This window comes from Sardina pilchardus, chromosome 19 (genome assembly GCF_963854185.1).
Source record: "Sardina pilchardus chromosome 19, fSarPil1.1, whole genome shotgun sequence".
Lineage (NCBI taxonomy): Eukaryota > Metazoa > Chordata > Actinopteri > Clupeiformes > Clupeidae > Sardina > Sardina pilchardus.
In genome coordinates this window covers 2,450,702-2,465,701 of record NC_085012.1, presented here as the reverse complement: position 1 = coordinate 2,465,701, position 15,000 = coordinate 2,450,702, and the positions used below count along the sequence as shown (strand labels likewise).

At 47.7% G+C, this 15,000-nt stretch overlaps 1 protein-coding gene across 1 annotated transcript in view; it reads left to right on the top strand.

Annotated features, from left to right (window-relative positions):
- The window catches only part of LOC134066498 (uncharacterized), a 99,924-nt gene that overhangs the window by 76,172 nt on the left and 8,752 nt on the right, over positions 1–15,000 (top strand). Inside the window, exons 5-7 of the mRNA XM_062521859.1 lie at positions 4,142–4,274; positions 5,595–5,728; positions 9,279–9,487. Of these exons, the coding sequence (XP_062377843.1) occupies positions 4,142–4,274; positions 5,595–5,728; positions 9,279–9,487 (476 nt within the window). The remainder of the gene's footprint in view (positions 1–4,141; positions 4,275–5,594; positions 5,729–9,278; positions 9,488–15,000) is intronic.

The following is a 15,000-nucleotide window of genomic DNA, read 5'->3' as shown; positions in this document are numbered from 1 at the left end:
TCCTCGTCTGGCGCCTCAACTCATCAGCTCCAGGACCACGCCCCTTTTGACAACACAAACGCTGTGTTTGCAGCAATGCATGTTTCCCCGATGGTAGACACACACACACACACACACACACCGATGGTAGACCCATTAAAGTTTTACTGTGGAGCCCTTTTGATTCATTAAGAGCTGTTTTTAATGAAACCCTCTTGAGGAGTTTGGTCTTGATTAACTTCAGAAGACGAGAGTATCTTGCGAGGAGCGGGCGCCACTGAGCCTCTGAAACGATAAGTAAGGTGGGGGGGTGGGGGGGTGGGGGGTGAGGGGGGGGGCATTGAAGAGCTCATGGGCTTCAGCCCGCTGAGATAGAGCAGGGGCCGCGGCTGGCCGAGGGGGTCAGACAGCAGGGCAGCCATCACTCACACTCACACACACACACACACACACCAGCCATCACTCACACTCACACACACACACACACACACCAGCCATCACTCACGCACACACACACACACACACACACACACACACACACACACCAGCCATCACTCACGCACGGGGACGCTGATGTTAGCCAGGCCCGCCGCCCGCCGCACAGAAGCTCCGAGGATGACCCGGGGCGGACCCCCTCCCCACAACCCCCTCTCCCCCCTCCCACTCCCACAACCCCCTCCCCACAACCCCCTCTCCCACCCAGGGCAGACCCACAACCCCCTCTCACTCTTTCTGTCTTCTTCTCTGTTATTCATGCGTACTCCTCTGCTGTCTATCTGTGGGGCCCAAAAGCGTGTTTTTTTGGTCAGGTGTGGAGACATCCCTCAGAAGAGGGTATTTGTGAGCGTGTGCAGCAGACCTTCCCTCCCTCCTCTCCACATATTCTGCTCTCACTGACCGCGTGGCATTCTGTCCTGAGCATCTTTCAGGCAAACTCAGATTTGAGGAATTTCCTTTGTATATGGCCGGCTTAGCCTAAATGACATGAACCCAGGTTGACCCACGTTATTCTTCATGTTGATAAACGTATCAGTTGTCATGGTACAGCTATTGTTATGCTACTGTTGTCATGGTACAGCTATTGCTATGCTACTGTTATGGTACAGCTATTGCTGTTCTACTGTTGCCATGGGACAGCTATTGCTGTTCTACTGTTGTCATGGTACAGCTATTTCTGTTCTACTGTTGCCATGGTACAGCTATTGCTATGCTACTGTTGTCATGGTACAGCTATTGCTGTTCTACTGTTGTCATGGTACAGCTATATTGCTGTTCTACTGTTGCCATGGTACAGCTATTGCTGTTCTACTGTTATGGTACAGCTATTGCGATGCTACTGTTGTCATGGTACAGCTATTGCTATGCTACTGTTGTCATGGTACAGCTATTGCTGTGCTACTTTTGTCATGGTACAGCTATTGCTATGCTACTGTTGTCATGGTACAGCTATTGCTATGCTACTGTTGTCATGGTACAGCTATTGCTGTGATACTGTTGTCATGGTACAGCTATTGCTATGTTTTGCTAAGGTATTGGTGAGGCAACATATAGCTGTGCTATTTCCAAGAACGTTATTCATTGGTTATAACACAGGCAGGAGGCCAGTTCTAGCACATACTTTATCATCCACCATATGTAGCATGATGGATGCTCAGCCACCTGACTCAGCACGACTGCCACACAAGACACTCTACCTTACTGCTCTACTTCATCTCTCCATCTCTCCCTCTGTCTATCTTTCTTTCTCTCTCTCTTTCTCTCTGTTTCTCTCCCTCTCCCTCTCCCTATCTCTCTCTCCCTCTCCCTCCCTCCTTCTCTACTGCTTGCCATAAGGGGAAGTGGCTGCAATAATACAGCCATTAAAATGAAATGAAAACTTTAAGTGGTCTGAAAGGACCGCTTAAATGCGTGCCAAACCTTACTCTCTCTCTCCCTCTCTCTCTCCCTCTCTCCCTCCCTCCCTCCCCCTCACCGCTGGTTGTCACTACCCCTCCACATCACACCTTGCTGGACACGGAGTCCAGTCCCCCTGTGGCTCTCCCCTTTCTGCTTTAAATGCGTTTTAAATGGTCAGTTGCTGCCCGCCGCTCTGGTTCGCTCTCTGTTTCCAATCCTCGTGCGTCTTCGTGTTTCTCGTTCATCATTTCAGGGAAGAGAGGAGGGGAGGAGGAGGGAGGAGAGGTTGGGAGATGGAGGGAGGAGAGGTGGGGAGGAGAAGGGAGGAGAGGTGGGGAGGAGGAGGGAGGAGAGGTGAGAAGGAGGTTTTGCTTGCGTCCGGGCCGTGAGACAGACGATGGGGATTACGTCAGCGGAACCGAGCCCGTCTGCTCAGGAGTCAGGGTCCCCAGTGACCGGGACCTGACCAGCTGCTCTGACCACTCCAGCGCTGCGCATGCTAACTCATGTGCGCACACACTTCTGTGTGTGTGGGGGGGGGGGGGGGGGGGGGCGACTCCCAATCTGAAGCCTCTGTCTGTGTCAACACCCACATCTGAATGAAAGTGCACCAGACACAGAGCCCAGTCAAGACAGTCACATACAAAGCACAAGATGACGTGAGACAGAGAGGAGAGAGAGAAATAGTGAGAGAGAGGGAGAGGGAGAGAGAGAGAGAGAGAGTGACACCACAAGAAAGTGTGGCACAAGAAGCATGGTTAAGCACAGTCCCTTTGATCTGGCTTCTGACACGGCGATTATCCTTTGTAGCCGAGGACAGAAAAAAGAGGGAAAACATTTACTTGTGCCCCCCCTGTTTTTTTAACGAGTGGATCTCACACAATAGTCACCCGATCTGGCGGCCGCTGCGTGCGCTTGTTTTGCAAGGCAAATGTTGGAGCCCTCGCGTGCGACCAGCGTGGAAATGACGGGGGAAGCTGAATATTTTAGAGGGAAACTGTCACTCCTGACAGAAAGCAAAGCTATTGCTGGAGAGAGAGATGAATTACAAATGTGGGATAGTTTTTTTTCTCTCTTTTTTCCCTCTCTTCCTTCTTTCTTTTTTCCCCTCTCTTCCTTCTTTCTTTTTTTCCCTCTCCGTCGTCTCCTCCTGTGCCAGCGCAGGGCTGGGCTGGACTACTCCTCGGCAGCCCGTGTCACGCCATGTTTCACAAACAAGGTTGGCCCCCATGACCTCAGGGCCTGAGGGGCCTGAAAGAGGCACTTTAACGGCTGCCTGACCAAAATTACACAAAGAGAAATATCTGAGCCCCGAGTCATTTATGTGTCAAACCTCCAGGAAGAGACGAGCAGACAGAACCATGTGAACACAACACAGAGCAGGACTTTCCTCTTCAGATGGAACCAATGATATACAGTATGAACAACCTAGTCTATATGTCCCCCTTCACACCTATTCCAATGACTACCCTATTCTATAGGTTACCACGCTATACATTCCCTCTATGCTATGCTGATGGGTGGTGCTTTACCAAACAGTTCCCTGGCAGTGTATTCAAACATAAATATATTTTTGTACATCTGCCAGGAAAAAAAAAAGATTGCTTCCAAATGTCTTGTCTTTAAATCAAGTTCCAGAAGAATTTAATGAGTATTTGAGGGAACATCCGATTCTAAGTTTAGAGCGTGATGACAATAGTTGGAATGTGTATCTCCTCGCTTCACTGAAAAGTGAAAGAAAACACACACACACACACACACACACACTTGGCTATGCTATCCCATTCCTTCTTTACTACATGCTAACTTCAGAAGCTGGGCGCTGGCATGGCAAATGGCATCTGTGTTGACACGGGACAAGCAGAACCCTGCCAGCCAATCAGAGAAGAGCGAGGAGTGGGTTGTGTGTGTGTGTGTGCGTGTGTGCGTGAGTCTGTGGTCTCTCTACTGGCTGAGGTGCAGGGATGTTCACTCAAGTGTCTCAGAGGTTAAGTGCAGGGGCCACTACTGATTGCAAACACAATGCAGGCTCGTTGGCGTTAATTCCAGGGTAGGTCATGTGCATCGGTGTGTGTGTGTGTGTGTGTGTGTGTGTGTGTGTGTGTGTGTGTGTGTGTGTGTGTGTGTGTAAGGGGTTATGGGTCAGTGCACTGATATATCTCACTCTCTTGTGACCTCCTCTGCTCTCTCTCCCCCTCTCTCTCCCTCTCTCTCTCCCTCTCTCTCTCTCTCTCTCCCCCTCTCTTTCTCTCCCCCCCCCCCCCAGACGGATGTGATGCACCAGAATGTCTTTGACTACATCCATGTGGACGATCGGCAGGAGTTCCGCCGCCAGCTGCACTGGTCCATGAACCCCACGCAGCACAGCAGCCAGGAGCACCACTCTGCTGCAGGGACCGGTGTGTAGTCACACACACACACACACACACACACACACACACACACACACACACACACACACACACACACACACACACACACAGTACGCAGCACAGCAGCCAGGAGCACCACTCTGCTGCAGGGACCGGTGTGTAGTCACACACACACACACACACACACACACACACACACACACATACACACACACACACACACAGTACGCAGCACAGCAACCAGGAGCACCACTCTGCTGCAGGGACCGGTGTGTAGTCACACACACACACACACACACACACACACACACACACACACACACACACACATACACACACACACACACACAGTACGCAGCACAGCAACCAGGAGCACCACTCTGCTGCAGGGACCGGTGTGTAGTCACACACACACACACACACACACACACACACACACACACACACACATACCAGGCTCACCACAGTAGCTCACACACATTACCGCACCATGCATAGCACCAGCTAGGGTTCTAACTCATCAACCACACATCACCCCACCAGTACTGACAACTACACATTACCACACTAGTACTGACAACCACACATTACCCTACCAGCACTGACAACCACACATTACCCTACCAGCACATCAACCACACATTACCCTACCAGCACTGACAACCACACATTACCCTACCAGCACATCAACCACACATTACCCTACCAGCACTGACAACCACACATTACCCTACCAGCACATCAACCACACATTACCCTACCAGCACTGACAACCACACATTACCCTACCAGCACATCAACCACACATTACCCTACCAGCACTGACAACCACACATTACCCTACCAGCACATCAACCACACATTACCCTACCAGCACTGACAACCACACATTACCCTACCAGCACATCAACCACACATTACCCTACCAGCACATCAACCACACATTACCCTACCAGCACTGACAACCACACATTACCACACTAGCACTGACAACCACACATCACCTTACCAGCACATCAACACCACACATCAACCACACATTACCCCACCAGTACTGACAGCACTTTTCCTGTGCTGACACCACTCATCACCCCACTAGCACTGACAACCACATGTTACTGTACCCTACCAGCACTGACAACTACACATTACCTTACCAGTACTGACAGCACTCATCAACAGCACATTACCCCACCAGTACTGACAGCACCTTCCCCCAAAATCAGTGCACATTATCCCTGCAGCACCACATATTCTCACTCCACCTCTGCAGTTACTGTATGTATTTGGATATTTGGATGTGTGTGTATCCCTGTAACAGACTGTGTGTGTGTGCCCCTGTGACAGGTGAGGACTTTGTGGTGAACCGGCTCTTCCATTCTCAAGAGGCGGGCGGAGTCTCTCCGGAACTTTCTCCCTTCCTCAACCGCTGCTTCATCTCCAGGGTGAGATGCCTGCTCGACAGCACCTCCGGCTTCCTGGTGAGTCGCCACGGTGACCTTAGCAAGGTCAGAGTTCAAAGGTGAAGAATAGCAGCAGGTTACCAACCAGACAGAGAAATCAGCTGTGTCCTGCAGGTGACACAAACGAGAGCAGCATAACGTCCTGATTTCAAGCATTGGTCACATCACTTTGAGTTCATCAGCAAACACGTGTGTGTTCAGGTTATGTGTAAACATGAGTCTAGTATATAGGCTATGATAAGCTGTGTGTGTGTGTGTGCGTGTGTGTTCAGGTTATGTGAAAACATGAGTCTAGTATGTAGGCTATGATAAGCTGTGTGTGTGTGTGTGTGCGTGTGTGTTCAGGTTATGTGTAAACATGAGAGCAGCATGACATGTCCTGATTTGAAGCATTGGTCACATCACTCTGAGTTCATCAGTAAACACGTGTGTGTTCAGGTAATGTGTAAACATGAGTCTAGTATATAGGCTATGATAAGCTGTGTGTGTGTGTGTGCGTGTGTGTTCAGGTTATGTGAAAACATGAGTCTAGTATGTAGGCTATGATAAGCTGTGTGTGTGTGTGTGTGTGTTCAGGTTATGTGTAAACATAATGTATGTAGGCTATGATAAGCTATCCTAACCTGAGGCTCATACAGCAACTCATACATCAACGTGGGCTTCAGCTGAAGACTAGACATTGACAGTGACATTTTGTCAGGAGTAGAGTAACTCTCACTATTTTAATTCTCACACATTCGGACATATGAGCCATAACGTAGATGAGCCTGTTGTGGTATTGGACATAAGAGCCATAACGTAGATGAACCTGTTGTGGTATTGTACATGCAGTTACCGGATTGGGGATTGGGGAGTGGACTCTGTTTGCCGTGGGGAGTGGACTCTGTTATCTGGTCCGTGGGGAGTGGACTCTGGTAGCCTCTGCTCCTGAACTCCTGACCCCTGACTCTGGCCGTCCCCTGGTGTCCCAGCTGAGCTGCGCTGGATTAGAGTGTTTAGGCGCGACCCCGTGACCTCTAGGACAATCTGCCCTCTGTCCTGCGTCTGGCCTGACCGCTCGGCCCAGTCTCCGGCCGTCCGCCTCCTGTCTGGGAGAGTCAGAGGATGTGTTGTTCTGGACGCCGAGTGGGCTTTATGGGGATCGCACACACACACACACACACACACACACACACACACACACACACACACACACGTTGTTCTGGACGCCGAGTGGGCTTTATGGGGATCGCACACACACACACACACACACACACACACACACACACACACACACACACACACACACACGTTGTTCTGGACGCTGAGTGGGCTTTAGGGGGATCGCACACACACACACACACACACACACACACACACACACACACACACACACACACACACACACACACACACACACACACACACACACACACACGTTGTTCTGGACGCTGAGTGGGCTTTAGGGGGATCGCACACACACACACACACACACACACACACACACACACGTTGTTCTGGACGCTGAGTGGGCTTTAGGGGGATCGCCGTGTGAAAAATCTAGAGTGTCTGAACACTCACCTCAACATGAATAACAGAGGCAGCCTTCGCCAGAGCCATGTGTGCTAACCCACTCCTCAGACACACACACACACACACACACACACACAGTGGGATTGAGGAACCGTGAGAACCAAACTGTTTTTCAGTGCGCCATAATGACTTCCCCCATCAACAGCACTTTTTGTCGACCGTTCACCAAGTTCAGTGTTCAAGTTATGTTCAGTGTGTGTGTGTGTGTGTGTGTGTGTGTGTGTGGTTTGGCCACTGGTCAGGAGGAGAGGCAGCGGAGAGCGGCGGGGTAAAACCGCGCGTAGAGCACCTCCCCCAGAGGGTCAGTACGGGCTCTAGTCCGCAGCGCTGGCTTGGCAGAGCGGCCCGACCCGATCCGACCCGCAGTAGCGCTGAACTATCATTTGCTCTGCGATGGGGACCAGGGCTCCTGGCCCACGGCCTGGAAAACATGGATCAGAACCAGTTCTCCAAAGCATGGAGCGGGTCTGCCGGAGTAGGACACGGTTGGTGGTGTCAAATTAGGCGGAACCAATTGATTTCCATGTTATTGTTGTGAGCAAGTGATTCCTCTCAGATATGAACCATCACATGAGAGATCTGCACCCGAAACACACCGACATAATAACACGGACATAATAACACTGACATCTCAGAAACACTTTCAGTAGAAACACACGGACATGATAACACTGACATCTCAGAAACACTTACAGTAGAGCACAATGCGCGGCTGTAGCAACAGAGAGACTAATCACTCATTAGTGTTTGGAAGGACTTGAGAGCAAAGCTGGCGAGGTGTTAGGAAACTTCTGTGGGATTTGAAATGAATCACAGATTACCGCTTGATGAGGGTTTACATTACTGTACGTGTTTGGCCTCAGGTTTGGGTACAGCAATTTCCTTTGTATTAGCCGCATTGTGTATAAGCAGCAGAACAATGTTTTATGCAAGTTTAAAGAAACATAAGCTACTAATACCATATTAACTGCCCCCAAGTATTAACCTCATAGCTGAAGAAACTTTGCTAAATCAATGTATAAGCCACGGCTAAAAGTTGGGACATTACAGTAGCATTAGAGCTGTGTACTGTAGACTGTGTGGCCTTTATTGCTCTATAAAGACGACGCTTCAGCTGCCTGCTCATCTCAGTGCTTGCTGATGGTCAGTAAGTGGTCAGGCCAGTGAACGAACCCCTAGTGTCTGGTAACACAGATGAACTAATTACCCCCGTGCACTGCATAGCCTTTAATTACCCCCTCGCACCGCATAGCCTTTAAGACTCAACTGTAACCCAATAGCAGGGTAATGCCCTGTCCCACCACAGTATCCATCCTTTGAAGACAATAGACCTTATCAAAATTGCTGCCATCCCTCTCCATCAGGAGCTTCTTCACTTCCACTCCTGCTGTGTAGTGATGATTCAGTGGGGCCGTAATCTAGTGATGATTCAGAGGGTAGTCCGTAACCTAGTGATGATTCAGAGGGTAGTCCGTAACCTAGTGATGATTCAGTAGTCCGTAATCTAGTGATGATTCAGAGGGTAGTCCGTAACCTAGTGATGATTCAGTAGTCCGTAATCTAGTGATGATTCAGTAGTCCGTAATCTAGTGATGATTCAGTAGTCCCTAATCTAGTGATGATTCAGTAGTCCGTAATCTAGTGATGATTCAGTAGTCCCTAATCTAGTGATGATTCAGTAGTCAGTAATCTAGTGATGATTCAGTAGTCCCTAATCTAGTGATGATTCAGTAGTCCGTAATCTAGTGATGATTCAGTAGTCCCTAATCTAGTGATGATTCAGTAGTCCGTAATCTAGTGATGATTCAGTAGTCCCTAATCTAGTGATGATTCAGTAGTCCCTAATCTAGTGATGATTCAGTAGTCCCTAATCTAGTGATGATTCAGTGGGTAGTCTGTAATCTGCTGTGTAGTGATGACTGTCTGTAATCTGCTGTGTAGTGATGACTGTCCGTAATCTGTGCTGACGGCCGGCGTTCCTCTGTGCCCACCTCAGACCATGCAGTTCCAGGGCCGGCTGAAGTTCCTGCAGGGGCAGAAGAAGAAGACGGCGTCGGGCGCCCCGCTGCCCCCCCAGCTGGCGCTCTTCTGCGTGGCCGTGCCCCTCCTGCTGCCCTCCATCACCGAGATGAAGATGAAGACGATGATGATGAGGGGCAAGCAGAAGAGCGGCAGCAGCGGCATCATCACAGCACTGGAGCACAGGTACGGCATGACGAAGAGGAGGGTGGTGATGATGAGGATGATGATGGTGGTGGTGAGGCCTTTCAGTAGGGCCCAAACAAACAATCATGTGCAAAAATGCAACTGTGTTTACACTGACAGAGACTGACATTATAATTCAAGACAGCCCACGTCATGCAAGCAGTCACAGCACCAATGTTACACACACACACACACACACACACACACACCTACATATATAATGTATAATATATAAATGTACATTTGTATTAAAGTTGTATTTTATATATATTATGGCCCCTAATTTGAATGAAGGGCAAAGTACAAAGTCTAAGGAAAGCTCATTTCAAAAGAAGGCCAAATGAATTTGCTAGTTGTAAGAGCATGGCCAAGACCTTAGCTGTGCACACAGAGACGGCTCACACACGCTACAGAATACTGATGTGCCAGATCTTCGTTTGTCGAGGCTTTGCACTTTGCCTGCCGTTTAGATGTGGCCACTGTATCTTAGTAGTGGTGTGGATAGCAGCCTTGAGACTGTTGGAAATGAGCCTGAGCTGATGGAGCAGCAGCCCTTGTTAATGCATGTTCCACTTGCTCTTATTCACTTACATGCAGTCAAGACTGAACGCCCGTACCTCAGGTTGGTTCCATGTCAACTCCAGCTTGTCTGTTTGGTAGTGCCTGTGTCTCGTAGTGCATCAGGAAGACGCTTTTAGTCCACTGGGTCCTAAAGTGTTCCACGTGCAGTCAAGGGCACTCCAGTGCAGGCAGCAGAACTCTCATTCAGTGCAAACTCAACAAGGGGAAAACAAGTCTGTCTGTGAAATGGCTTTTGACATAGCGAGGTCTGTGGCACGCTGTGACACTGTCAAACTAATCACTCAACCAAAAACTCATGCAATTCCGAGAAGAGCAGTTCAACCATATCTGCGGCAAATCAAAATTTCAGTGACGTTGTCAAAGTGCCCTAACTCATGGGTGAATGACCTTGACAGAGACACGTCACTGTTCTCGTCACTTCACAGAAAGTCTGTGCAGGTGAAAAAAACAATGTCTGAAGTAGTGTCAAAGTCACTATTGAAATCAATCCCAATCAATCAGAAGACTCCATCCTTCACGTATGATGTAGCAATAGCTTTGGGTTAATCAATCTACCCTAGTCTGCATGTGTACAGATGACCCGTGGGCAGTTCATTCAGCCAGACTCAGCTTCACAAGCTCCTGAGATAGCGAAGGGAAGTAGCGGTGCTTTAATGACTGCTATCTCCCATTGTTGCGCGCACAGGGCTAAGCTCCTAAACCACATACCTTCCATTTCAAGCTTTGATTTTGGGTCCAAGTTATTTTTAAAGCTTTTTATTATCGTCCCGGTAATGTTTTACAGCGCAACTGAGACTTGGGTTACTGGCTCCGACTCAGCATGTATATAACATGATTAGAAAAGTATTGGGCATTGGACAGATATCCCATGTTCCGAGGGAGCCAGAGATTGACAACAGATGTGTGTGTAGGACACGAAAAAAGAGCCCAGTCCACTCCCAGTGCAGACGTTTGGCACGGAGGAGGGATCATCTGTGAAAAGCATCAGCACGTCCCTGAAGGAACAACAGGTGTTCGGGGCGAAGACAGCGCAGAGAAAGCATGAAGACGTACGTAATGTCTCAGTGGCTCCCAAACCAAAGAGCACAATTAGGGAGGAAGACAGAGACAAAATAGCACCACGCAGCTGTGGAGAGAGAAAGAACAACAGAGAGAGAGAGAGAGAGAGAGAGAGGGGGGAGAGAGAGAGAGAGGGGGGGGGAGACTAAAAGGGGGGGGGAACTAACTAGTGACTAAGAGAGAGAGAAGCTCAACTGTTCCTCTGTTCCTTACTGGACTAGACTACGCAGCGTTCTCCTACGATATCACCCTGACCAGTCACTCAGTAGCACAAAATACAGCTGCTGACCGGTCAGTCACCACTTACACTTGGTGCCACAAGATACAGGTTTCAGAATACAGTATACAGGTTACAGGTAACAGGATACAGAATACAGGTTTCAGAATACAGGATACAGGTTAGAGGATACAGGATACAGGTTACAGGTTACAGGTTTCAGAATACAGTATACAGGTTACAGGTAACAGGATACAGAATACAGGTTACAGGATACAGAATACAGGTTTCAGAATACAGTATACAGGTTACAGGTAACAGGATACAGAATACAGGTTACAGGATACAGAATACAGGTTACAGGATACAGGTTAGAGGATACAGGATACAGGTTTCAGAATACAGTATACAGGTTACAGGTAACAGGATACAGAATACAGGTTACAGGATACAGAATACAGGTTACAGAATACAGGATACAGGTTAGAGGATACAGGATACAGGTTACAGGTTACATGATACAGAATACAGGTTACAGAATACAGGATACAGGTTACAGGATACAGAATACAGGTTACAGGATACAGGCTAACCGTTACAGGATACAGAATACAGGTTACAGGATACAGGCTAACCGTTACAGGATACAGAATACAAGTTACAGGTTGCAGAATGCAGGATACAGGATACAGGATACAGGTTACAGGTTACAGGTTACAGGATACAGGTTACATGCAGGTCCTGCTCTGGGTGAGAGCATGAGAGTCCTGCTCTGGGTGAGGAGGAGGTCTGAGGGGGGGTGAGAGGGTGAGATCATGAGAGTCCCGCTAGGTCCTCTGTCCTGCCCATACATCAGAGGCTGGGCTCGTCCTGGAGGTCGGCGTGGTCGGGCAGTCGGGTGGTCAGAGCGGGTTGTGAGGTGGTGTGTGTGTGGTCAGGGCGGACTTCTTTTCATCGACGCTGCAGGATTAGGTCCCTCAGGATTAGCTGTGGTTGGATTAGTCATCCAGAGTGCAGCCTTGACCACATGGGCCACACACACACACAACAGACATTTACACACACAACACAACAACAGACTTATAAACACACAGCACAACAACAGACATTTACACACACACACACACAACAGACATTTACACACACAACACAGCACAACAGACATTTACATACAAACACAGCACAACAACAGACATTTACACAAACACAGCACAACAACAGACATTTACACAAACACAGCACAATAGCAGACATTTACAAACACAATACAACAATAGACATTTACACAAACACAACAGAACAAACATTTACACAAACACAGCACAACAACAGACATTTACACACACACACACACACACACAGCACAACAGACATTTACACAAACACAGCACAACAACAGACAATTACAAACACAACACAACAACAGACATTTACACCAGCACAGCACAACAACAGACATTTACATTAACACACACACAGCACAACATACATTTACATACAAACACAGCACAACAACAGACATTTAAGGAACAAATACAAACAGACTGCATTGGAGTTGTGTAGCAGTGTAGCTACACAATACAATGGGATACTACAGTATGTATGTGTTATATATTTGAAGTGCATATGCAGCTACAGTATATGCTCTATAATGGGATACATATTTGAAGTGCATATGCAGCTATATGCTCTATAATGGGATACATATTTGAAGTGCATATGCAGCTATATGCTCTATAATGGGATACATATTTGTAGTGCATACTGTATGCAGCTATATGCACTATAATGGGATACATATTTGTAGTGCACACTGTATGCAGCTATATGCACTATAATGGGATACATATTTGAGGTGCATATGCAGCTATATGCACTATAATGGGATACATATTTGAAGTGCATACTGTATGCAGCTATATGCACTATAATGGGATACATATTTGAGGTGCATATGCAGCTATATGCACTATAATGGGATACATATTTGTAGTGCACACTGTATGCAGCTATATGCACTATAATGGGATACATATTTGAGGTGCATATGCAGCTATATGCACTATAATGGGATACATATTTGAAGTGCATACTGTATGCAGCTATATGCACTATAATGGGATACATATTTGAGGTGCATATGCAGCTATATGCACTATAATGGGATACATATTTGAAGTGCATACTGTATGCAGCTATATGCACTATAATGGGATACATACTTGAAGTGCATATGCAGCTGTATGCACTAAAATGGGATACATATTTGAAGTGCATATGCAGCTGTATGCACTATAATGGGATACATATTTGAAGTGCATATGCAGCTGTATGCACTATAATGGGATACATATTTGAAGTGCATATGCAGCTGTATGCACTATAACGGGATACATATTTGAAGTGCATATGCAGCTGTATGCACTATAATGGGATACATATTTGAAGTGCATATGCAGCTGTATGCACTATAACGGGATACATATTTGAAGTGCATATGCAGCTGTATGCACTATAATGGGATACATATTTGAAGTGCATATGCAGCTGTATGCACTATAATGGGATACATATTTGAAGTGCATATGCAGCTGTATGCACTATAACGGGATACATATTTGAAGTGGCACAGGGAAGAGTACCATGATGGATTTCAGCTGTTTGGGTTGTGATCGTGGGCAAGTTACGACTACCTGTGTTGTGATCGTGGCCAAGTTACGACTAACTGTGTTGAATGCAGAACACCCACTTGATGATGATGAGTCTTGCTTTCTTCCCATTCATCTTAGTCTCCCCATCTATGGCACAAGGTGCCTTGAAGCTGATAGACGTCCTCTGAAACTCCAGGCTGTGCACAGACAAAGGTTTCAAAACATGTTTTTGCGCTCAAAGGAACCAAGAGAAATAAACGCTTTGAACATGCGTCTTGTTTTCCGAGCCCAGACTGGTCCCGATTTGGTGTTCTGTCTCAAGTTGAGGCGAGCTCGGCCAACTCCGCGCTAAAGCACGCCATCCCACCCCTTCCTGTGCGCGCAGGCAGGCTTGAGATCAGCGTATGATCCAACTGTGAACTGGATGAACTGCATGTTAATATCTGAATACTGATTTTATGACACAAATCACAGTGAGGCGCTGGTATGTTTCGCCGCGTCTCGCCACTGATTTATTGTCTTATTAGAATCTCTGGTGAGCGCTCTGTGTAGCTAAGATGACAAAACGTTATTATTGATGTCAGATTGCAGATGTTTTCAACTGAATTTGTTTTCTCTTCCCTCTCTCTCTCTCTCTCTCTCTCTCTCTCTCTCTCTCTCTCTTCATCTGTTCTTCCCTTGTTACCTCACCCTCACTCCTGCCATCTCTATCTTTGATGGTCTCTCTCTCTCTCTCTCCTCAACATTCCTCTTGCTCCCTCTCTCTGTCCTGCATCCTCCACCACTCCTTCCTCCCTCCCTCCATTTTATCACTCTCTTCTTTATCTTTCACTCCTTTTTCCTTCTCCGGTTCTTTTCCTCTGCCCCATCCTTCTCTCTCCATCTGCCCTTTCCTCTTTCTCTCTCTCTCCTCTGCCCCATCCTTCTCTCTCTCCATCTGCCCTTTCCTCTTTCTCTCCCTCTCTGCCCCATCCTTCTCTCTCCATCTGCCCTTTCCTCTTTCT